This window comes from Phyllostomus discolor, chromosome 1 (genome assembly GCF_004126475.2).
Source record: "Phyllostomus discolor isolate MPI-MPIP mPhyDis1 chromosome 1, mPhyDis1.pri.v3, whole genome shotgun sequence".
Lineage (NCBI taxonomy): Eukaryota > Metazoa > Chordata > Mammalia > Chiroptera > Phyllostomidae > Phyllostomus > Phyllostomus discolor.
In genome coordinates, this window is record NC_040903.2 from 186,303,846 (window position 1) to 186,327,785 (window position 23,940).

The window sequence follows — 23,940 nt, forward strand, 5'->3', positions numbered from 1 at the left end:
GGTCAAACCCGTAACCCTTTCATGTACTGGATGACGCTCCAACCAGCTGAGCCACCCAGCCAGGGCTAAAGCATACATATTTAAAAAGTATAATTTTTTATTCACCCATGAAACCATTACCACAATTGAAACAAATTATTTCTATTACCCCTTCACCCCAAATTTTCTTACGCCCTTTTGTAATCCATTTATCCCTCTACTTCCATTTCTAGGCCACAACTGATTTACTTTATCTTATCACATACTATTTTGCTTCTGCTACAGTTTTACATAGAATTATGTAGTCTGTAATCTCTTTTTACCTGGCTTCTTTCATTCACCTTTTTTTGAAACTCATCCATGTTTTTGTGTGTATCAGTGGTTCATTCTTTATTGCTGAGTGCTATTCCATTGTATAGATAAACTAGTTTGTTTATCCATTCACTAGTTAGTTGGTGGTCAGTTGGCTTGTTTCCAGTTGTTAATATTATAAAAGAGCTGCTATAAACTTTTATGTAAAAGCGTTTGTATAAACATGTTTTTGTTTCTCTTGGATAAATAGGAGTGTCTTGGCTGGGTTGTGTGCTAGGTGTATGTTTAACGTTTCAAGTTTTATAGTTTTAGATTTTATATTTAGATCTGTGATTGATTCATTTTGAGTTAATTTTTATGTGTGGTGTGACTTGTTTTTTTCCCCCCTCTACAAGGATATCTAGTTGATCTAGCACCGTTTGTTCAAAATCCTTTCTTTCTTTTCCCCCTTGGGTTGCCTTAGCATTTTTGTGAAAAATCATTGACTCAGTGTGAATCTGTTTCTAACCTCTATTCTTTTCTGTTGATTTATATGTATCTTTGCCAGCACAACTAAACTGTTTTAATTTTGCAGCTTTGTGGTAAGTGTTGAAATCAGGTAGTGCAAGACTTCTAACTTTGTTTTTCATTTAAAAATTGCTCAGGTTATTTTAAGTCCTTTGCCTATCTATATAACTCTTAGAATGAGTTTGTCAATTTTAGTAAAAATGCCTGCTAGAGTATTGATTGGGATTGCTTTAAATTTGGGGAGAGTTTCCATCTTGACAATATTGAGTTAAGTATTTCAGTCCATGAAGATGATATATCTTTTAATTTATTAAAATTTTTAATTTCACTCAGCCAAGTTTTATAGTTTCTGATGTAGAGGTCTTAGTCAACTGTTATTTCAATTAATGAATTAATTAATTACTTTATTGTTGTTCAGTTACAGTTGTCTGCATTACGCCCTCCCCACTCACTTCCCCCCCACCCCACTATATTTTTTGGTTCTACTGTGTATGGTCCTTAAAAAAAAGTTCACTTTCCAATCATTTGCTACTAGTATATAAAGACATAATTGATTTTTATGTATTAATTTTATATCCTGCAATTTTGCTGAATTCATTTATTCTCATAGTTGGTTTGTAGATTACCTGGAATTTTCTATGAAATAATCTTATTATCTATAAATAGGGCTGTTTTACTCTTGTTATTCCCATCTTTATTAATTAGTTAATCCTTAACACAGTGCTGGAACCTCTGTGGTAATGTTGAATAGAGTGGTGAAAATGGACATTCTTGCCTTTTTGTTGGTTTTGGGTAGATGAAATTCAGTCTTATGGAATGCAGTGTTTCACCATTAGATGTGATACTAATTATAGGTGTTTTCAAAACTCTTTACTATTCCTAGTTTATTGAGAGTTTTTAAGTCACAAATTGGTTTTGAATTCTGTCAACGCCTTTTTTGACTCTGTTGAAATAACTGTATGTTTCTTTTCCTTTATCTTGAGTGATTGACCTTTGAGTATTAAAACAATATTGTGTTCCTGGCCTTAACCTGAATATGTCATGATACATCATTATTTTTATATACTGTTAAATTTGGTTTACTAATAGTTGGTTAAGGATCTGTGCTTGGATATTCTGTAATTTTTTTTTTGGCAATGACTTTGTTAGGTTTTAGTATTGGAATTACTCTGGCTTCATAAAACTAGCTGTGCTGTGTATTAGCTACCTATTTCTTTGTAACAAATTATTAAAAAATTTGAAAAGCAAAAACAGTGTCTCACAGTGAGTTAGGGATTCAGTGGTGGCTTAGCTAGGAGGCTCTGGCTGAAGGTATTGACTGGTGCTGTAGTCATCTCCAGACCCTTCTGGGGAAAGGTCAGCTTCCAGACTGACTTCCCTGAACTGTAGTTACCTGAAGGCTCAACTGGGACTGGAAAATACACTTCTAAGGTTGCTCATGTGGCTTTTGTAAGGAATTCCTTCCTGTTTGTTGGCCGGAAGCCTCATTTCTTTGCTATATGTGCCTCTCCTAAGTTTCTTCAATGTTGTCACAACATGGTAGCTTTCTTTTCCTAGAATGATTGATTTGAGAGAAAGGTAGAAGCCATCATGTCTCATGAACTACTCTGGAAGTCTGATACTATCATTTCTGCTACTTGTTAGAGTTGTAACTATAGCCCACATTCAAGAGGGGTAGGGAATTAGGCTTCACCTTCTGATGAGAGAAGTATCAAAGAATTTGTGGACTTGTGTAAAAGGACATCAACCATAATATCTGCCAGTTCATCACTGTTACAGCCCAAATCCAAGAGGGTTCCTAATGCCTCCCGGTTTTCATGCCCTGTGTAATTTCTTCCCAAATTGTATCAGTTGCCTGTGTGACCAGTAAAATATGGCAGAAGTGATGGTTTGTCATTTCCAAGATTAGGTCAGAAAAAGACTCTGCAGCTTTCTCACGGACCGTTTGCTCTCAGGAAGGACAGTTTTGGTATTGTAAGCAGCTGTTTGGAAAGGCCCTGTGATGAGTAGTTGAGGCCTCCAGACAGTGGCTGATGAGCAAGCCATCTTTGGTTCCCCAGTTCAGCCCTGTCTTCAGATGCCAGTCACTGCTCACATCTTGACAAATAAGCTGCTACTGGATCCCTGACACTCAGAAACTGTGTGAGATAAATGTTTATTGTTTTAAGCTTCTAGGTTTGGGGGTATTTTGTTATGCAATAATAATTAATTTAATCACTTCATCTTTATTACGACAAAAGAGAGACATTATCAAAACTCGTATACTATTAGGCATTTTTTTAATGGTAATGGGGAGAGATTTCCAGGTACCTATGTCAAATAAGCCATTGTCATTATGTAGAGAAATGGTTTTTGTTCCGGGGCATATAAACTACTTTAAGAAGTAAAGTAATATGGGGGAATGCAGTAACATTGTTTTGCTAACTGTAAATTGCAAAGGGAAATACTTTATCTCGTAAACTTTAATAATGTTGTTTTTAGGGAGAACCTTATAACTTTTTTTTATCATTGACTAAGGTCTTGATTAAATGTTATGGCAATACATGAAGTAGCAAAATTTTTATATATTGATTTTGGGGAGAGAGAGGGTGAGCAAGAGGGAGATATTGATTTGTTGTTCCACTTATTTATGCATTCATTTGTCACTTCTTGTATGTGCCCTGACTAGGGATAGAACCTGCAACCTTAGTGTATCAAGACAGTGCCCTGACCAACTGAGCTGCCTGGCCAGGGGCACAAAATAGCAATTTGAGGAGCAAATTCTTTATAGAATGCTTTAGCTTATGTATGGATTTGTTTTTATATGTTATATAATAGTGTTTAATCTTATTTGGAGTTTATATTGTGAAGTTGTATAAGGTAGAAATCATATATAGTAAATGAAATGGTATGATCATACCAATTTGAAATATGCACAAGTTGAGTTGTAGTACACCCTTACCTTGCTTTTTCAGTTAGCGAGAGGTCTTGAGTATTAGCGTATACCACTTTACCTCCTTTTTAGCACTTAATATTTCTTTGTATGGCTATTTCTCCTATTGATGAAAATTTTAAAAATGAGATTTTTATCTTTCTAAATTGTTGTTTAATAAATACACCAGTAAATTCCCTGCAACGTGTATAAAATTGCCTGTTTCCTCACACACTTTTCCAACACTGCAGATATCATAAAGGTTATTTTGGTTTTAATCCACTGTGATCAGTTATACCCATTGTGTTTCATATTTGTTTTTAACAGGAAGTCTCCAATATGATTGATTGTAAGACTACAGACATAAGGGTTTTTTTTTTCCTTGAAATTTGCAGTTTAAGGAAAACACAGGTTGAAGTTTTGGTTTAAAATCTTTTAACTTTCTGAGTAATAAAAATCTGAAAGAACATTTGGAAATATACTTGTATGAAATAGCTATTGTTTGTAAGCACTTTATCCACCTTTTCTTTCTGTAAGAGAGTCATATTACAATTAGTACAAGACCTATTCTTTGGGCAGCTGGAAAGCAGGACAAGGAAAATCATTCTCTTCTTGTCCAGTAAAAAGTGCATTGTGTCCTCTAGTACCATACTTGGGCTTTTTTGAAAGGATAATGGATTCCACACAGGTGAGTCAGTCTTTTGTGTTCTTACCAGGTGCATTACTGATTTTCCTGATGGCAGCCTAAGTGCTCTCATTTAATAGCAGTTTTAGCAATTCTCTGAAAGAGCACAAAGGAAATAATCAGAGATTTTCACATTTTGTCTACAGGAAAATGAATTTCCTTTACTTTATTGGCCATTGTACTTTTTCTTGCTAGATGCTTATGAACTGTGACTTCTTTGAAAATTGCATGTAATGTAGGTAGCTTTTTTTTTTTTTGGCATGGACTGTGTGACATGATCTACTTATCTAATTTGGAGTGTGAAGCAAAATATATTGATTTATAGTTATTTTTCCTGTCTGTAAACTGGATTAAGTTAGGATGGGATGGATTCCCTGTTACAGAAGGTTATCCATGTCCCAGAGTCTATGAACAGTCAAGTTCTGATAGACATTTAGGGTTACCAATCATATGATACTCCCTTGGCCCTTAAATCACAATACTAAAATAAAATACAGATGAGGTTTTAACTAAGGCAAGCACTTCAGAGTAATCTTAATGTAAGAACTCTTTGAACAGATTTGCGAGTGAAAACTGTAATCTACCCTCCTTTAGTAATTGGGGAAAAGAAAGTGCCTTCTACTTTAAACTTGGAGATTATTTTTTCTCAGGTTTGCAAGTTATTTATTTTTTAATTGTTAGCGCTGAGGTAGTAGCTTAAGCTGTCATAGCACTTTAAGTTTATTTTATGTTGACATTTACTATTTCAAACAGTGGTAGTGAAACTGTTTATTTAGATGTCCTGGCCCCTAATCATGGGCTCAAACTCTAGATCTGTGAGTTGATAAATTCTAATTCTGGTACTTCATATGTTTCAACATTTGCTTTTTTTTTTTTTTTTTTTTCAAATCAGATATTTGTATTTTCTTTTCCCCACATTTTATTGATTCTGTTTTCCCTCCATTTCTATTATGTAAATCATCTGCTCTCTTATCACATGGTAAATTGCTGCTTCCATTTGAGCCAGTGACTTGAAGTTTATAGCATACCAGCTAGGAGACCATAATCTTCTCTTTTGTTAGAAATCTCATGCTTAATTCTCAGGAGGAAAACCCTATAGAATTCTTGGATCTAATTACTATACTTTCTGGGCAAGTCTCATCTTAATGAGAAAATTTTTAGTTCTTTACTCCAATACCTTATAATGGACTATACTTGTTTTCAAATAGATTATCAAGAGAGTGAATGTGGGAAAGTATTTTAAGACTTTCTGTGGTAAAAGAATTTCACATTATGCCACTCTTTAAGAGGTTTTTCTATGAGATTTATGTATACTTCACCAAAGAAAAAAATTGTGACTACCACTTAGCTAGAAATTTTTACTTATCTATGGTATTGCATATAAGCAAAATACATAAAAACTAAACATGTTTCTTCTAGCCTAATTTGTAGTTCAGCTTGTCGGTTGCTTTATAAAGACAACTTACTTTCATGTATTGACTTTCTGAAGCCAAAAAGAACCTTCTAGTACAAAGAATCATCTAGTACAATTTCTTGATTTTAGTGGATGATAGACTTTAAAAATTTTTGGTAAAGCCGTTCTGGCATTGAAACTGCAAATTCAGCTTGGCCCTCCCTTCCTTCCTTTTATAAATATAGTATTGCATTTATTTTTCTTTTTTATTATATTTTTTAAATTACCATTTAACCTTCTTACACCCCCTACCCCCTGCAATCATCACACTGTTGTCCATGTCCATGAGTCCTTTTTCCTTTTTTCTCAGTCCCTCAGTTAAATTAAATGAGTGAAGTTTAAGAAAATCTAGAGTTAATTTACCCAGTTCTCATTGGTGCTAATGAAAAGTAAGAAAACTCACCCCTCTGTTTCTTACTGAGGGTCAAATGAGCACAATTATTTTGATCATTCACCTTTAATTGTCAGTTTATAGATCAAATGGCATTGCTGCATTGCTAATTAGTACTTTATTTTTTGCAACTTGATAGCAACTGCTATAGCCTATATCATTTTAAGTGAATGATTAAAGAGGAATGGCTTATTATTTTCCAACATGTACATATAGGATGTTAATGTCTTAGAATTGTAGACTTTATGTTGGAAGAGATCTCAGAGCATCTATTCCATGTTCTTATTTTTTTAGATGAGTAAACTAGGATACAAAGTGATTGAGTGATCTAATCTCCTACGACTATAAAGCATTTTGTATGCTTCCCTCCATTGTGATTTAGTAAGGTTAGAGCCCTTAATGCTCTCTGACTTCAACTTTCACTAGGTTAAATTCCATTTTATGAATGGGTTGTATTATCTGCTTTCCTGCTTAGTGTAAATTATCAAGCAATGAAAACTCAGAATTTATGTGAGTGGCAATTGAGCACAATCATTCCTCTAACCCTATCATTATCTATAATTTAGAATTACAGTGACCAGGAAGCAATGTTAGTATAAGCATAGTTTAATACATCCATATTAATCCACCCAGCAGAATATAACATTTTAACATACCTTTTAGATCCACAGTGATGGAAAAAAATGATTAAATTGCTTATTGTCAAAACAAAGAACTACTTTAGATATGGTCATTTAATAAGCTATTTTGCTTCATGTAAACTAGTTTTTCCTAAGCCTAGAGATATAGTCACATGGATTTACCTTTCAGTGACAATTGTTTACTGTCTGGGTTTATGTTTAATGCAGGTGCTGGTGTTAGTTTAAGATTCTTGACTTAATGCCCATTATGGAAAATGATTGGTTTTGCTAGCTCTGCACATTTCTGTCTTTTAAGGTTCACTTTTTACTGTAGTTAAACCTGACAATTGTTCTGTCTTTATAGTGTTATGAAAGAATTGTTAGTGGTATGATATATCTTGTGTATATGTGTAAACTACTAAATATATGTAAGAGGAAGTTTATGTGTACATGGTACTTACTACAGTAATGTAAGTTTCAAAAATAGAAAATAAACATTAGATTTATGCATTTAAATTGTACAATATTGTTATAGCCCTCTTTTTCTGGAGGATCTGTTGGTGTTCAGTGTGTTCTTTTTCCTTGTTTATGACTTTATGTTTATGTCTACAATACTGTGACAGATTGCTAAGGAAGCCTATCTAGTCTGTTTATCAGGTAGTGAAGCTAATTTAATTGTATTTTGACTTTGTATTACTTACTAACTGTCAAACAGTCTAATAAATAGATAAAGCTTATCACAAATGGTTACAAGTTAACGGGTCATTTGATTTTAGAACCCATAACATTGGCTTCTTTTGTGTTGAATTAGTGTGTGAAAAGGACGTTAACTAAGACATTAGAGTTGAATTGAAGAATGTAGGGAAGATTTGAGACAGACTTAGAAAGTATTGGAAGGATTTACTGATTCTTTTGACTATGAAGGTAAGTTAAGTAGTCTAAGATAATTCTTATATTTGGGATTTTGATGGTTAGTTAAAGAATGAAGTTTTGAAGTTTCAGTGAAAATCTTTCTGAAACAAGACAAGGAATGTTACAGGAAATAAACCAGCAAATAAATGAGCAAGTGGTAATAATAGCCGAAATGGTGGGTCTTGGAGTTTGAGTTGATTATGAAAGGTACTGTAACTAGGAGTGAGCTGTACCTAGGAGAACAAGGAAATAGGAAAGTATTAGAGATCTGGATGTGATCAAGGAGGGCAGCATAGGTAATGAGGGATTGAAAGCTGGGATTTCATAAGGTTGCGGCCACAGTTTGGAATATAACGAAAACAGGCTGATGCTGTGTCCAGTGTTGGAGAAGCTAGTGGCAAGAAAGCTAAAGAACAGACAATAAATGTTTACGAGATTTAAAAAGTATTCTTAAAATTAAGATTCATAACTACAATTAGCTTATTGCTGATTGCTTCTATTTACAGTTAAATTGAATACAAGAATCTTCTTGCTAACCTAAGACATATTATGTTGTGTTAAACATTTTGAACTATATTTGTCATATAACTATGATTTTAGCAGAGGTTGGATATTAACTTTCTTTTAAGTGTATAATCCTTAATCTTAAATCCTTAAATCCACCTCTGTGCAATTTAAAACCTGTGATCTTAGTATATATAAAATATTTATTTATATGTATATATATTTTGAAAATTTAAATCAATATATGCAAGTATAAATAAAACTCAACATGATTTTTTTAAAATGAATCTCTTAACTTTGCAATATTTGTTTTTGCTGATGTGCTAAAATGATGACTCAGTCAGTGTGAAAGGATTGCATCTGTTAAATATACAAACTGCTGCTCTGGCCGGTGTGGCTGAATTGGTTGGAGTGTTGTTTCATGGACTGAATGGTTGCAGGTTTGATTTGCAGGTTTGATTCCCAGTCAGGGCACATGCCTAGTTTGTGGGTTCCATCCTTGGTTGGACACGTGTGAGAAGGCAACCAACTGATGATTCTCTTTCATATTGTTTTCCTCCTTCCCTTCCTCCCTCTCTAAAAGCAATGAGAAAATGTCCTCAGGTGAGGATAAAAAAATTAAAAAATATATGAATACAAACTATTCCCTCCCTATTTTTAGATACCCATCATTATTTTCCAAAATTTTTTGAGAGGTTTTCACATATATGACAAATAATAAATCAACAAATAGTCAATACCATTCATTATATGACTAAGGTTTCATTTTTGGGAGATTTATTAATATAGTTTAATAATTTAATTATTAAACACCAGATATATTGTGGGTACTTGTTAGAACTTCAAATATATTACAATTGAAATTTGAAACAATAAAAAATGAGAGAACAAATGTTCTTTAAGAAGTAGGAAATGTTAAAAAAAGTTAGAAATAGGAAATGTTTTCAGATAATATGGAGTAAGTGTGGGGAATTACAGTTCAATAATAAAAACTAATGTTTGTACCTAAATCAAATTTGAGAGTTTCTGTTTTAATAAGTAGTTAAGGTTTGGGTTTAGAAATCTGTTTCCCTTATAGTAAACATTTTTAATATAGAAACAGATCAGGGAAATAGTTTCCATATGCTTCTTGAGGTGTTAACAATGCACTTTTGGATTGGGAATGCAATATAAACCTGAAGTACATTCTGAAAGGTGAGTGGAGGAGCATTTCAGTGTAATATGTACAAGAAACCCTTGTGCTTTGTGGATTTGTGACTTATGGTTTTGTGAGTTTCTGGTACATGCAAATTACTCCCCCACAAACCTAGAGTCTAACACACCTTGTTCTGTCTGGCCAGCTTACAGCCTTAGTCTGGTCCAATATTTCTTTTTACTATAGTTCATCCCTCTGGGATTTTTCTTGGAAACCCTTACTATTGGGGGAATTGAAGCCAGTTTCGGGGCCTAGTCTAAGGGAGTTAAGATACATAAAACAAAGAAGATGGCTGGGGGATGGAAAAAAATAATCCCAGTGGTAGTTATATCTACCAGACCCTTTGGGTTTTCTAGTGATTTTAGAAACAAGAACAAGTAAGTTTTTGAATTATAACTAATTTGATTTCTTTTTTCTTTTTTCAAATATATTTTATTCATTATGCTATTACAGTTGTCCCATTTTCCTCCTTTCACTCCCCTCCACCCTGTACTCCCTCTCCCACCCACATTCCCCCCTTTAGTTCATGTCCATGTGTCATAAGTTCTTTAGCTTCTACATTTGCCATACTATTCTTACCCTTCCCCTGTCTATTTTCTGCCTACCATCTATGCTACTTATTCTCTGTACCTTTTCCCCCTCTCCCCTCCTCCCACTCCCCTGTTGCTAACCCTCCATGTGATCTTCATTTCTGTGGTTCTGTTCCTGTTGTAGATGTTTGCTTTGTTTTTGTTTTAGGTGTGGTGGTTAATAATTGTGAGTTTGCTGTCATTTTACTATACATGTTTTTTATCTTCTTTTTCTTAGATAAGTTCCTTTAACATTTCATAAAATAAGGGCTTGGTGACGATGAACTCCTTGAACTTGACCTTATCTGAGAAGCACTTTATCTGCCCTTCCATTCTAAATGAAAGCTTTGCTGGATAGAATAATCTTGGATGTAGGTCCTTGCCTTTCATGACCTCAAATACTTCTTTCTAGCCCCTTCTTGCTTGTAAGGTCTGTTTTGAGAAATCAGCTGACAGTCTGATGGGAACTCCTTTGTAGGTGACTGCCCCCTTATCTCTTGTTGCTTCTAGGATTCTCTCCTTATCTTTAATCTTGACTATTGTAATTATGATGTGCCTTGGTGTGTTCTTCCTTGGGTTCAACTTCTTTGGGACTCTCTGAGCTTCCTGGATTTCCTGGAAGTCTGTATCCTTTGCCAGATTGGGGAAGTTCTCCTTTATTATTTGTTCAAAGAACTTTTCTACTTGTTGCTCTTCTTCTTCCCCTTCTGGTATCCCTATAATTTGGATGTTGGAATGTTTAAAGATGTCCTGGAGGTTCCTAAGCTTCTCATTTTTTAAAAATTCCTATTTCACCATTCTTTTCTGTTTGGCTGTTTCTTTCTTTCTTCTGGTCCACTCCATTGATTTGAATCCCAGTTTCCTTTCCATCACTATTGGTTCCCTGTTCATTTTCCTTCATTTCTCTTATTGTAGCCTTCATTTTTTTCATCTAATTTGTGACCAAATTCAACCAATTCTGTGAGCACCATGATCACCAGTGCTTTGAACTGTGTATCTGATAGGTTGGCTATCTCTTGGTCGCTTAAAAATATTGGCTCTGAGGCTTTGATTTGTACTTCTGTTAGCCATTTTTTTTTTAATCTGGTCATGCCTGTTACATATGAGGGGCGGAGCCTTAGGCATTCACCAGGGGCGGGGCCACCCAGTAGCTGGGTTGTGATGTATGTGGGGGCAGGGGTCTGAGAGGAAACAATGGCACTTGTTCCTCTCTCCGTTGGATTCCAGTCCCTTCCACCGCTTTCCCCAAGGTAACTGGGCCTTTCTGGTGCGAATTCCAGTGTAGGTGGGCTTGTGTACGTTCTAGGACCTTGTGGGTCTCTCCAACGCACTCTCCTGTGAGGCTGGGTGTCTCTCCCTGTGCCTCAACCCCCACAGGTGTTTTCTGTCAGTGTCCTGAGGTTCTATTTCTTGACGCTGGGCCCCTGGGTTGCGAAGTCTGTCTCACTGCCCAATTTCGCCTGGTTTATCTGCGTGTGAATGTGGCCCGGACAGCCAAGTGTCTTGTGCACCTCACTTCACAGTCACTGCCTCGCTGGGTCTGCCAGCCGCCTGTGCTCTTGTGCTCGGGATGCCGTATGTGCCTGGGATGCGTTTTGTGTTTGGTGGCACCGCTTTTTGTGCCTCGACCCCTCTCCTCCTGGCTGCCCGACTCCACCCCTCCTACCGGTCTGGATGAATATGTATATTTTAACTTCTTGGTTGTTGGACTTCCATACAGTTCAATTTTCTGTTAGATCTGGTTGTTATCTTGTTTCTAAATTGTTGTTGTCCTTATTTTGGTTGTGGGAAGAGGCAGTGTGTCTGCTTACACCTCCATCTTGGCTGGAAGGCTTGGTTGACTTTTAAAAGTCTTGGTTTACCTAAATTTTTTTTTGTGGGGGGGTCTATGTAAATGATGTGTCCCATAGAAACACAAGGAAAAATTCTAATGGATTTTAGAGTTATGTCTCTGAACAGTATTTTTATAACCTTTCTTTTAGGATAACAACAAAATCTTTCAAATAGAGGTAGGGCAAAAGGAGGATTAAAGTAACCTAGGAATGTTTTTAAAAAAGTACTCTTCCTCCTATAGAAATACTTATTGTGTCTTAGGCATAATACTGAATGTTCTTTATTCATTATCTCATTTAATCTTTATAATAACTTTAATTGGTAGGTACTATTAATATCCTCTTTTTATGGATGTGGGAATTGAGGCTGAGAGACTTTAAGTAACTTGCCTAAGGTAACAAAACTAGTAAATGGCTCAGCCTGGATTCAACATTGTCTAATTGATGACAAATCTCTGCTTCTAAATCACTATGCTATAATTCACTTCCTACAAACCGTTTTTTGTCTTTCTTCTCTGTATCAGATGGGGATGATGGCATAGGCATGTGCATTTTCAAAAAGTTACCCTAGTCTCCAAGGTTATAGTGTTGAGTTTATATTTCAAATTATTTTTGCATAAAAATAATGAAACATGTGTACATGAAACATGTGTAGCTTAATAAATAACATACATGAAACATGTGTAGCTTAATAAATAATAACAGTAACTCAAACACCTGTACTTACCACCTAGATTAATAGGATATTACTGGTAACTTTGAAGCTTCTATCCTTTATCATATTTCTTCCTTCTCCCCTAGGCATGACTACTACCCTGAATTTTGTGTTAGTCATTCTTTTTTCTCCTCTTAGATTTGCCACATATTGCTGGATCTCTAAGCAGTTTAGTTTTGAATTTTATGTGTGTGTATTATATGTGTGTTCTTTTTTAAAAGATATTTTAAGTGTATAGTTTAGTAGTGTTAAGTATGTTTACATTGTTGTGCAAGAGATCTGTACAACTTTCTTTCTTACCTTGCAGAACTGAAACTCTATACCCATGAACAGTCACTTCTACTCTCCTGACCCCCAACCCCTTGATACCCACTTTTCTATTTTCTGTTTTTCTGATTTTGACTACTTTAGGTACTTCATGCAAGTGGACTCATACAGTAATTGTCCTTTAGTGACTGGCTTATTTCACTTAGCATAATGTTGCCAAGGTTCTCCCATTTTGTTGAATGTGGCAGAATTTCTTCCTTTTTTAAGGCTGAATTCCATTGGGTGTAAATGCCATATTTTGTTTCTCCATTCAACCATTGATGGACATTCAGGTTGTTTGCATATTTTAGCTATTTGCTAATAATGTTACAGTGAACACGGGGAGTGTAGATATCTTTTCAAGATCCTGATATCAGTTCTTTTGGATATATGCCCAGAGTGTGATTGCTAGCTCTTATGGTAAACAAGAACCACCACACTGTTTTCCATAGTGGCTTCACCATTTGACATTACCACAAGCAGTGTACAAGTGTTCCAGTTTATATGTGTGTTCTTTTTCAACTTTGTTCATTCAGCATTATGTTTTTGAGTTACAGTTTTGAAATTTATTCATGATGATGCATATAGTTGTAATTTTTTCATTTTTACTGCTAATAACATTTTACTGCCTGACAATATTTCATTTTATTTATCCATCCTACTGCTAATGGACATATGGGTTGTTTCCAAATTTGTTTTTGCTATAGGAAGTACATTCATAATGTTCTTGTACATGTCTCCTGGGGCACATGGGTTAGAGTAGAATTGTTTGGTCACAAGGCTTGTACATGTCTCCAAAGAGGCTGTACAGTCTACATTCCAATCAGCACTGTGAATATGTAGTTTTCTTTTCTTTTTTTTTTTTTTTTTTAAAGATTTTATTCATCCATTTTTAGGGAGGGAAGTGGGGGGAGAGAGAGGGAGAGAGAGAAAGAGAGAGAGAGAGAAACATCAATGTGTGGTTGCTGGGGGTTATGGCCTGCAACCCAGGAATGTACCCCTGGCTGGGAATCGAACCTGGGACACTTTAATTCCCAGCCCGCGCTCAATCCACTGAGCTATGCTAGCCAGGGCTGTAGTTTTCTATATCATTGTCAACTTCTGGTGTTAAGGGATTTTAAAATTTAAAAAAAATTTCATGTGTCAAATGGTAATTTACTATGGTTATATATTCCCTTGAAGGTTCATCTTTTCATACTTCTTGGTAGTTTCTAGTTCCTCTTCTGTTAATGCCTCTATAAGCTGAGAATCTGACCACTTTTCACTCTGTATTCGCTGCTTTCACCTTGCTTTGAGTACCTTCATTTATAGTAATAGCTCACAACTTAGTTTACTTGATTTGCCCATGCCCCTATAGTCTGCTTTCCACACAACAGCCAGAGTGATTCTTTTTTTTTTTTTTTTTTTTACTTTTTGATTAAATTTATTGGGTGGGACTGGTTAATAAAACTATGTAGGTTTCAGATACACGATTCCACAACACATCATCTGTACACTGTACTGTTTGTTCACCATGCCCAGTCAAATCTCCTGTCACCATTTATCTTCCCTATATCCTTCTCCATCTCCCCCCACACCCTGTTCCCTCTGGCAGTCACCACACTGCTGTCTGTGTTCATGAGTTTTTCCTCTTTTTTCTTTTTGGCTCAATCCCTCTGCCCTTCCCACCTCTCTCTGCCATCCCCCTGCTGTCAGCATGCTCTCTGAGTCAGTCTCTCTTTTTTTTTAATCCTCTCGAGAGGATATGTTTTTATTGATTTTAGTGAGAGAGGCAGGGAGAGAGAGAGGGAGAGAGACAGAGAAAGAAAGAATAAGAGTAATTGAAAAAGAAAGATTGATGTGAGAGAGAAGCACTGATCTGTTGTCTCCCATATGCACCCCAAATGGGAATTGAACCCATAACGTAGGTATGTGCCCTAATCAGGGATGGAACCTGCAACCTTTTGATGTATAGGATGTTGCTCCAACCAATTGAGCCACTGTGCCAGGGGTTAGATATTTTAAGCTGTTAGGAATTTAATACAGGCAATTGTAGACTCACAAACCTGCTTAGAAGGACTAGAGCAGTGAGGGAAAATAAACTGCCACATTCAGAAAGTCAGGAAGAGCAGGAATTGTAGAAAAACTTCTACTTCTGCTGTCAGTAGTTTTTATCATTGAGGTTGGTGATTCACAGGAGAATGCCTACAAGCTGAGAATGAAACCTCATGTGTCATCTGCTTATGCCCGCAACATGCCTGTCTTTTGCTGCTGAAGGAGCAATAATGTTTCTGCTGCCCTTTAGTTTTCCAGATCTTTTGCAGATGTTTATCAAGAGGTAGAATCAAAACTGGAGTCTTGCTGCCAGGGACTTTGGAAAATGTAGTTCCCAGATTTCCCAGAGTCCCTGGGGAAACAATCTCCTATAGTTAACTATGAGAGAAGATAACAGGGTTGCCAACTATAGATTGGGTTTGGTAAAGAAGGCATCTCTAAAGAGAAGATATCTCTTGGATGCGATGTTTTAAAAGGTGGAGAGGTCAATTTCTAACAAGAATTGTGGCTGTTTTATGGCACAAGTAGAAGACAACCTTAGATAGGAATAGGGACAATTCTTCAGTAAGAGTCTTTCTGAACAGATGACATGTGGTTTGAGACTCGACTTATGAAAGGAGACAGCTGTAGGAAGACTGGGGAGAAGGGAGTTTCTGGTAGAGAAGATAAGTACAGTTGCCCCGAAACTTGAGTGACCTTGGCATGTTGGAAGGGCAGAAAGAACACAGGGGTATGTTGATTGATAGGACATGTAGCTGGAGAGTTAGGTAGGGGTCAGGTCATTTAGTGTCTGCTATTTAATATGAGACTCCATTTGGTCATGAGCAAGGAAGTGAAATGAGCTAACTTCTGATTTAAAGAGATTATTCTGGCTGTTTTGTAAAGAACAAATTTGGGGGAAAGGAGGCGAGAAAGGATTGAGGGCGATAGTGAACGCAAGGAGAGCAGTTGGGAGGCTTTAGCAGTACTTCAGATAATGAGTGATAGTGGCTTGTAACAGTGGAAATGGCCAGAAGTGGATGTATTTTAGCAAGTATTTTAGATGTGGTCTTGCTCTAAATTAGATGTGAGGAATTAGGAAGAGAGAGATCAAGGACCTTAGATTTTTTGAGCAACTTGGTGGGCGGTGGTGACATTTACTGAAATAGAAGTAGTTGGGGGAGGAGCAGGTAGAACAGGACGAAGGGATCAAGAATTCTGTTTGGACTTGGTATGTTTGAGATAACCCTAGACATTTGAATGGAACTGTTGATTAGGTAGTTCAGTTGGAATCTGGAGCTCAGGAATGAGATCAAATCTATAGTCTAGTTCTGAGAATCACATTTAGAGCTGTTTATACCAAATGTGATTAGTTGTGGAGGGAGAAGAGTGCCCAGGACATAACTGTAGGCATTTCAACTTTCAGATGTCTTACAGAGGAGAAGGAGCCAGCAAAAGAAATGGAAAAAGAGTAGGTAAAAGATTATTGCCTGCCCGCATGAAATTTACATCCTAGTGGAGGTTACAGAAAATCAACACATAAAGAAAGAATTTCAGGCAATGCTACGAAAGGAATTTCATGTGGCCCTAACCTGTGTGGAGTTGGGCAAGATTACAACTGGATGACTATGTACCAAAACATGTAAATATTTAAAAGCTATGAATCAGTCCTGGCTGGTATGGCTCAGTTGGTTGGAGTATCATCCTGTAAACCGAAAGGTCACCACGGGTTTGATTATCGTTCAGGGCACATGCCTGGGTAGCTGGTTTGGTCCCTGGTTGGGGTATGTACCAGAGGCAACCTACCGATGTTTCTCTCTGACTCTCTTTCCCGTCCTTCCCCTCTAAAATCAATAAGCATATTATCAGATGAGGATTAAAAACAAGTTATGAATCAAGGTACATTTCTGGCACAGCCTTAGTTTCCGTTCTGCACCCTGAGTTCCGTGTTGCTTGCATTCTCAAGAACCAAGGGCTAAAGGGGCTGCTCTCTTCTCCAGCCAGCCTTTCCACTTGCTAGTCTGATTAATAGTGTCAATCTGTTGGGGTAGGACAGGGATGATTGGGTGGTACCTGGATCTGTCTAAAACAGCATGGGAGCTGATCCTGTCAAATCCCCAGAAATCTGGTACAAAGAAGTCAACCTCTCCAGCTCCTCGCTTTTCCAACTCAAGGCTTCTAAGTTCTTTCCCATACCGAACAACTCAAGAAGAGAGGATACAGGTATCTGGCAAACCTGTGTAGGCAATCACTCTGGTGGATTTGAGGTAGCCAGGTTTGACTGGTTAAAGTTTTTGTAAGTAACCACTCTTTCTAGGACTTCTTGGGCAGAGGCTGTGGTAATTTTCCTCTTGCTCTGCACTACACATGGGAGCCCTCTCAGTTTTTTACCCTCTGGCTTGGGGGTGTCCTCCTTCAACAAGCACTTCTCTCCTCTAATTCCCATTTGTTTAGTTGCTTACTGAACTTGCAAAAAACTTCCTTACAAGGCTGAAAGGGAAAGAAAGTCTTGGTCTTAGTGATTGACTTAAGCAGTGCTCCCTAAGGTATATCTTGCCCTTAGCAGGGCCAAGCCTCTGGCCGAGGCTTTTCTTGCCCAGGTCTAAAGGTGATGCTGGACTGAGAACGGAGGTGACCATGTACCAGTCTTTTACACGTCTCTTTGACTTCTCCCTGTCCTGCTCCCTCTGAATCCTTCTAGTCTTCAACTCTGTTTAATTTGCTGAAATGTAATTTGCTGTTTAATTTGGTGAAAACCAAATTGCTATCACTTGGAATACCTATGTATGAAAAGTAATCTCTGAATGAAAATGAACATTTTCCAAAAATTTTTGGTAAGACTTGAAGTGGCAATGACTAATTTTCCACCCCCAAGAGCCTGCCCAAACACACACAAAAGAAACCCCAAACATGAAAAGACAAACTATATACAGATTTGTTGCACACTTGAATACTAGCTTAAAAGTTATATTGTACTTTTCTCTGACAGGTGTGAAAGTTGTGTGGATTTACTTTTTGTGAGAGGAGCTGGAAACTGTCCTGAGTGTGGCACGCCTCTTAGGAAGAGCAACTTCAGGGTACAGCTCTTCGAAGATCCTGCTGTTGACAAGGAGGTTGAGATTCGGAAAAAAGTGCTAAAGATGTAAGTATTATTATTGCTTGAATGATTCATTCCACAGAGGACTTAAATAATTATTTCCATAATTGATATCATTACTTGAGGATTGTAATATGGACAGTTTGGCAAGTAAATAAGTATAAATTCATCTGTGTATTTGTTCAACAAACATTTAAGTTCTTAGAGAACTCAGGAATACTATCTAAACTTTGTTAGAAAAGAGTAGATCCTCTTGATTGATGGCTTCACAATTCATTTATTTGTTACTTTTGACTTAATTTAGTTAAATATATACTGAGTACCTGCTATGAGCAAGCACTGCATTATACATATTAGGCACTAGGTATGAAATGAGTGAAACAGCTATGAACCTTGTCCTCAGAGGCTTTTACAGCATGGTATCATAGGATAGCACAGAGGTAGGTAATATGAAACAGGCAAACAAAACTGTATGGGATTATAAAATGAGAAAAATGCTGTGAAGTTAGTGACGGAATGTTGGTGTGAGACAGTGATGTCAGGTAAGGCCTGAGGAGGTAACGTTTAAGTTGAGATTTGAAGGCTATTAGAGAGAAATCATATGTTAGCTATTATTTATCTTGATATATATTTGTAGGTATGTGTATGTATGTGTATGTATATATTCTTTTCAATTTATAATTTAGATTTTTACCCTGTGTTGATAGATTTGGGTTTCATTTTATTCAGCTTCTTGCTGTAAGCCATCTTACTGTTTTTGAATTTTGAAGAATTAATATGTATATTTAATTTATTTTTGTTTATTTATTTTGGTGATTGCATTTCAACCTTGGTCACTAGTGTTTGAGCAGCATCTTTCTGGGTGTCTAACCAGTGTTAGTTTGTCAGTGCCCTAAGCTGCTCTTTTGTTATCTGGATTACTTCTAGAGGGAGTCTCTCTTAACATTAATGGCTGTGGTTTTCTAATTCTTCACAGGTACATTACAGTATTTACAGATTTTTCTGATGTAGCATTCCTTAGACTATAACTGTCATGAAAGAGAGAAATGCAGTTTTTGAATTAATTTTTAGCTTTCTGGGAATTAATGAATCTATAGGAAAAGTAAACAATATCATGATTTCCAGTGATAGACATACTTTAAGCTCATTTTCCATTCCTTCAGGGTCCTAGTTTCTTTTTCTTTCCCATAAGTCTTAGAAGGATTTCTTATTGTACCACTTTTTTGATTCTACTGCCTCTCTGTAGCTATACAAATTTAAGAACAACATTTTTTTCAAAGATTTCATATATTTATTTTTACAGAGATGGGAAAGGAGGGGGATAGAGAGAGAGAGAAACATCGATGTGTGAGAGAAACATCAATAGTTGCCTCTTGTGTGCCCCCAGCTGGGGACCTGGCCTACAACTCAGGCATGTGTCCTGACTGGGAATCAAACTAGTGATCATTAACTTTGTGGGACGATGCCCAACCTCCTGAGCCACATCAGTCAGGGCAAGAACAACATTCGTGGTCTTAGTTACAAACTTGGTGTCAAGAAAATAGTATTTTACATAGTAAGCAATCCTTTTCTATGTATCATATATGAATTAAGTAAAAATAAACAAAGTAGTTGGATAATATTGAAAGCAAATGATATGTTAATTTGTTCTTTTCTTAAAGATACAATAAAAGAGAAGAAGACTTTCCTAGTCTAAGAGAATATAATGATTTCCTGGAAGAAGTAGAAGAAATTGGTAAGTTTTTAATGCTTATATTTGTGGTGTTCTAACGTGGTTTTATCTTTTAGATGCCTAGGAGAACATTTCAAAACTTGAATGAATTTTGTTGTGATAGCTGATGTTTACCATCATTACTTTCTGTTTGTTATATTGAAGGCATACTTAAGTAAAGGATAGGCTTAAGCCATAAACATTTTGTTTTAGGAAAAAATATGAGGAATATACTCTATAGCTGGGAAAGAAGGCTGTACCTGTGTATATCATCTCTTTGTTGATGATGTATTAGAATCAACACTAGAAAGAATATTTAGATTTTTTAAAACAGGATTTTTATTACTTATATCCATGATGACTAAAGGTATATGTTGTTTATCATCATTTATGCTTCTGTGCATATAGTAGTTTCAAAATACTTGGAAGCAGTTTACTGTTGAAATGGCATTCTGTTATTTAGTGTTATTCTAGAATCAGGTTAGAGTAATCTTAGTGCCTTTTTTTCATGCTATGATTTGTTAAGAGGGTGTTTTTGTCAAAAGAAAGTATTGTTTCATTTTCTTATGTAAGATTTAAGAGATGTTAAAAACTCTGAAAGTTGTTATATATCAATTAAAAATATCAACGTTTTAAAAAAATATTTTATTTATTTATATTTAGACAGAGGGGAAGGGAGGGAGAAAAAGAGTGAGAGAAACATCAACATGTGGTTGCCTTTTATGTACCCCCCACTGGGGACCAGCCCACAATCCAGGCTTGTGCCCTGACTGGGAATCAGACCAGTGACCCTTTGGTTCACAGGCCAGTGCTCAATACACTGAGCTACACCAGTGAGGGCTTAATCTTGTTTTAAAGTTGCCATTATTGTTACTTAATACAGGCTTAGAAATGTTAAAAAAAATCATAGACCATAAAAATTAGAATGAGAGTAAGAGAATCAAATAATCATCTTGTTTCAAGCTATACCACATTCTTATTTACTTATTTATTTTAAAGATTTTATTTATTTTTAGAGAGGGAAGGGAGGGAGGAAGAGGGAGAGAAACATTGATGTATGAGAGATATATATCAGTGTGTGATAGATACATTGATTTGTTGCCTCTTGAATGCGCCCAACTGGGGACCTGGCCCACAACCCAGGCATGTGCCCTGATTGAGAATCAGACGAGCAACCTTTCCGTTTGCAGGCCAGCACTCAGTCCACTGGGCCACACCAGCCAGGGCCTCACATTCTTATTTAAAATATGATTATAATAAAATTGATTATTCTTGGTAAGGTTTATATATGGTAAATTTATAGAAAATTTAAAAATTGAGGAATGGAGTATTCTAATTCCTTTTTTTTTTTTTTTTACTAACTCTGAGAAACCCAGAAAATCTTTTTGTTTCAACTGTTACTGAAACTTTTCTAAGATATCTAAGTTTATTTGTTGTGTCATAGCATATTTGCTATGTAGAGAACATAATTTGGGCCGTTTCTGGGATCTCTTAGTACTTTGGACCCATTGCTTTTTCATTGTAATTGTTCATTGCACTTTGAATGTAATCTTAGCAACTATGAATGGCTATGGATTTTAGCTGAAAAGGTGGTGGAATTGGGAAAACCAAGGCAAAGTAGAAAAGTTAAGTTATAGACTGAGAAGATAAATAAAAAAAATCTGCAGGTACGCAGATATGTAGAAATCTGGCTATACACATAGATATGAAGTATAGGACAAAGAGTCTGGTCAGGCAGTAAAGGGAAAGGACATCATAGATGCCACAGAGCAAGTTGAATACATGGCCACAGGTCTAACCAGGCAGGCAGGATAATTAAGAAAAATTGATGGATAAAGAAGGTGGGGAGGAAAGGGTCTTGAGTCTGGAACAAGGTTCTTGTTGAGTCATGATTTAAAAATATATGTGTATTTTTGCTATGAGATGAATTAGTGTGACGATATGAACAGTCAGGGACCCATTGGTAAAATGAAGTTTATGTCCAGAAGTGAGAGCTAGGACTGACAGGTAAGAGCAAATCCGGATATTAGGCCTATACAATATGTAATCTTTTACCAGGAAAGGAAACTGTGGTTCAGAGCATTTCATTTGAAAGTGATTTTGTGAAGGAGGACTATTCTCAGTTGCAGTATGTTGAAGCGTTCTTAATTAACTTCCACTCAGTTGACTCATCGAGTAACTGACATTTCCCAGTTTTTCTGGAAAATGTTATTTACTGTTGCCCAAAGCATAATGAATACACGATGAATTCTCTCCATTAGCAGATGTTCTCCGGTACACCTCTGCACTTCTTTCACCAGTTCAGCTATACACCCGGAGTTGTAGGCATCAGTAACCAAACCTTATGCGAGTGGTACTTATTATTGTAATTATGCAATTTAGTTAGGTAGTTTATAAGGTTGAGAAGAATTGCAAAACTCCATGAGGATTCTGCTTCTCAAATTCCTGGTCCACTTGTAGAAAGACAAATTTAACAATATAGATGGCCGGTATGATTTATATATGATACTCCAATTAAAGACTAGATCTTGGCTTATGTAATTAAGTTAGAAAATGACTGTACCCTTACTATGTATGTTTTAAATTAAAGTACTCAGCAGTATGTATGTTTTCTTCCTTTAACAGATTTTTAAAATAATTAACTACTAATTCTGATTATGTTGGGTAAAGAGCAGTTCTATTGTATTTGAAGATATTGATGAAGCTTGGGACCTAGTCTTGTGGACTTAACAGTTTATTTTCTGAACTTCAGTTCAGTTTAGCAAATAATTGTTCTGTGTGAACTGCTTCACTTGCTGGGGACATAAGATTTTGCTTTCAATAAGTTCAGACTCCAAAGGGGTTGATAATTAGGTAAACTAATGACTACAATTTAATACGAAGTATAGGCATTTATTTATGGAGTTATGGAGTACAGATAACAAAACAATTCAACATTTAGGAAATACAGTTATAGTTTTGTGAAATTCAGAGAAAAGGTCACATTTGAGTTTGATCTTAAAGGATGAATAGGAGTTTACCAGGTAGAAGGAGAATGGAAGAACCTTTGTAGCAAAAGACCAAGTCACAGAGATACAAGGGTGCTTGTTGCACATGTTGGAGAATAAGCACGTAATCTGTTATAGGTGGACAGAAGTGGGGAATGACCAGAAATGAGGCTTGAAAAACAGACTAGGCTGTCAGGGTAAGAATTTATTCTATGATCAAGTGAGCCAGTGGGACAGTGTGGTAGAGATGTGGAATAATGACAGGAGATACTCAAGGCTGGAAAACCATTTTTAAGAGGGGAGAGGAGAGGGAATTTCAGGGGAAAAGGGGAAGAGTTTACAGGGAACAAGTATAAAGGACACATGGATAAAAACTAGGGGCGGGTGAAAATGGGAGGGTGAAGGGGAGGGCTGGGTGGGTGGGTTGGGATGGGGGTAAAAGAGAAAATTGTAGTGCAACAACAATTAAAATAAAATAAAATAAAATAATAAAATATAAAATAAAATATAAAATAAAATAAAATAAAATAAATAAACCATGACAGTAATTTGGATGAGAAATAGTGTGAGCTTGGCATAGGTAGCAGGGGTGATAGATAAAGGTGATGTTTTAGAGATTGAATATTCAGGTGACTATTTTGATGTAGGAAAGAACAGGCAAGGATAAATTAAAGTAATCTGACCTTGAGCAGTTGCATGCTGTTCATCAGAAAAATAAAAGCTGGAGAACAGACAGTATTTTCTTTTGTTTTGTTAGGTGGAAAGTATAGAAATGAGGGAAATACTAGTTTGAGCCTTTTTAAGTTTGTTAGATGTGGTTCTACCACTTCGTTGTGTGTCATTGTTCTGATTGTGGTGGCATAAACTTCCTTTAAAAGTCTTGCTTCAACAGCTGTTTACTTGGTGTTTTATTCATGCTTTCAAAGATGGTTAGATGTTTGTTGTTTCTGTATTGGTTATGTGTGTGTTAATCAAAAGTATAAAATGTTAATTAAAAATTATTTTACTGAATTTATTGGTATGAGATTGATTAATAAAATTATATAGGTTTCAAGTGTACAATTCTATAATACATCATCTCTATATTGTATTGTGTGTTCACAGTCAAGTCTCCCTTTGTCACCAATTATTCCCCCTTTACCCTGTTATACCTCCTCCACCCCCCTCTGGTAATCACCATACTTAAAATGTTAATTTAATAAGAGCCAGACTGAGCTCTACTCGTATCATCTTGTATAATA

At 36.2% G+C, this 23,940-nt stretch overlaps 1 protein-coding gene across 1 annotated transcript in view; it reads left to right on the forward strand.

Annotated features, from left to right (window-relative positions):
* MNAT1 (MNAT1 component of CDK activating kinase) overlaps window positions 1–23,940 on the forward strand; it is a 162,682-nt gene that overhangs the window by 20,889 nt on the left and 117,853 nt on the right. Inside the window, exons 2-3 of the mRNA XM_028508206.2 lie at window positions 17,894–18,046; window positions 19,663–19,736. Coding sequence (XP_028364007.1) covers window positions 17,894–18,046; window positions 19,663–19,736 — 227 coding nt within the window. The remainder of the gene's footprint in view (window positions 1–17,893; window positions 18,047–19,662; window positions 19,737–23,940) is intronic.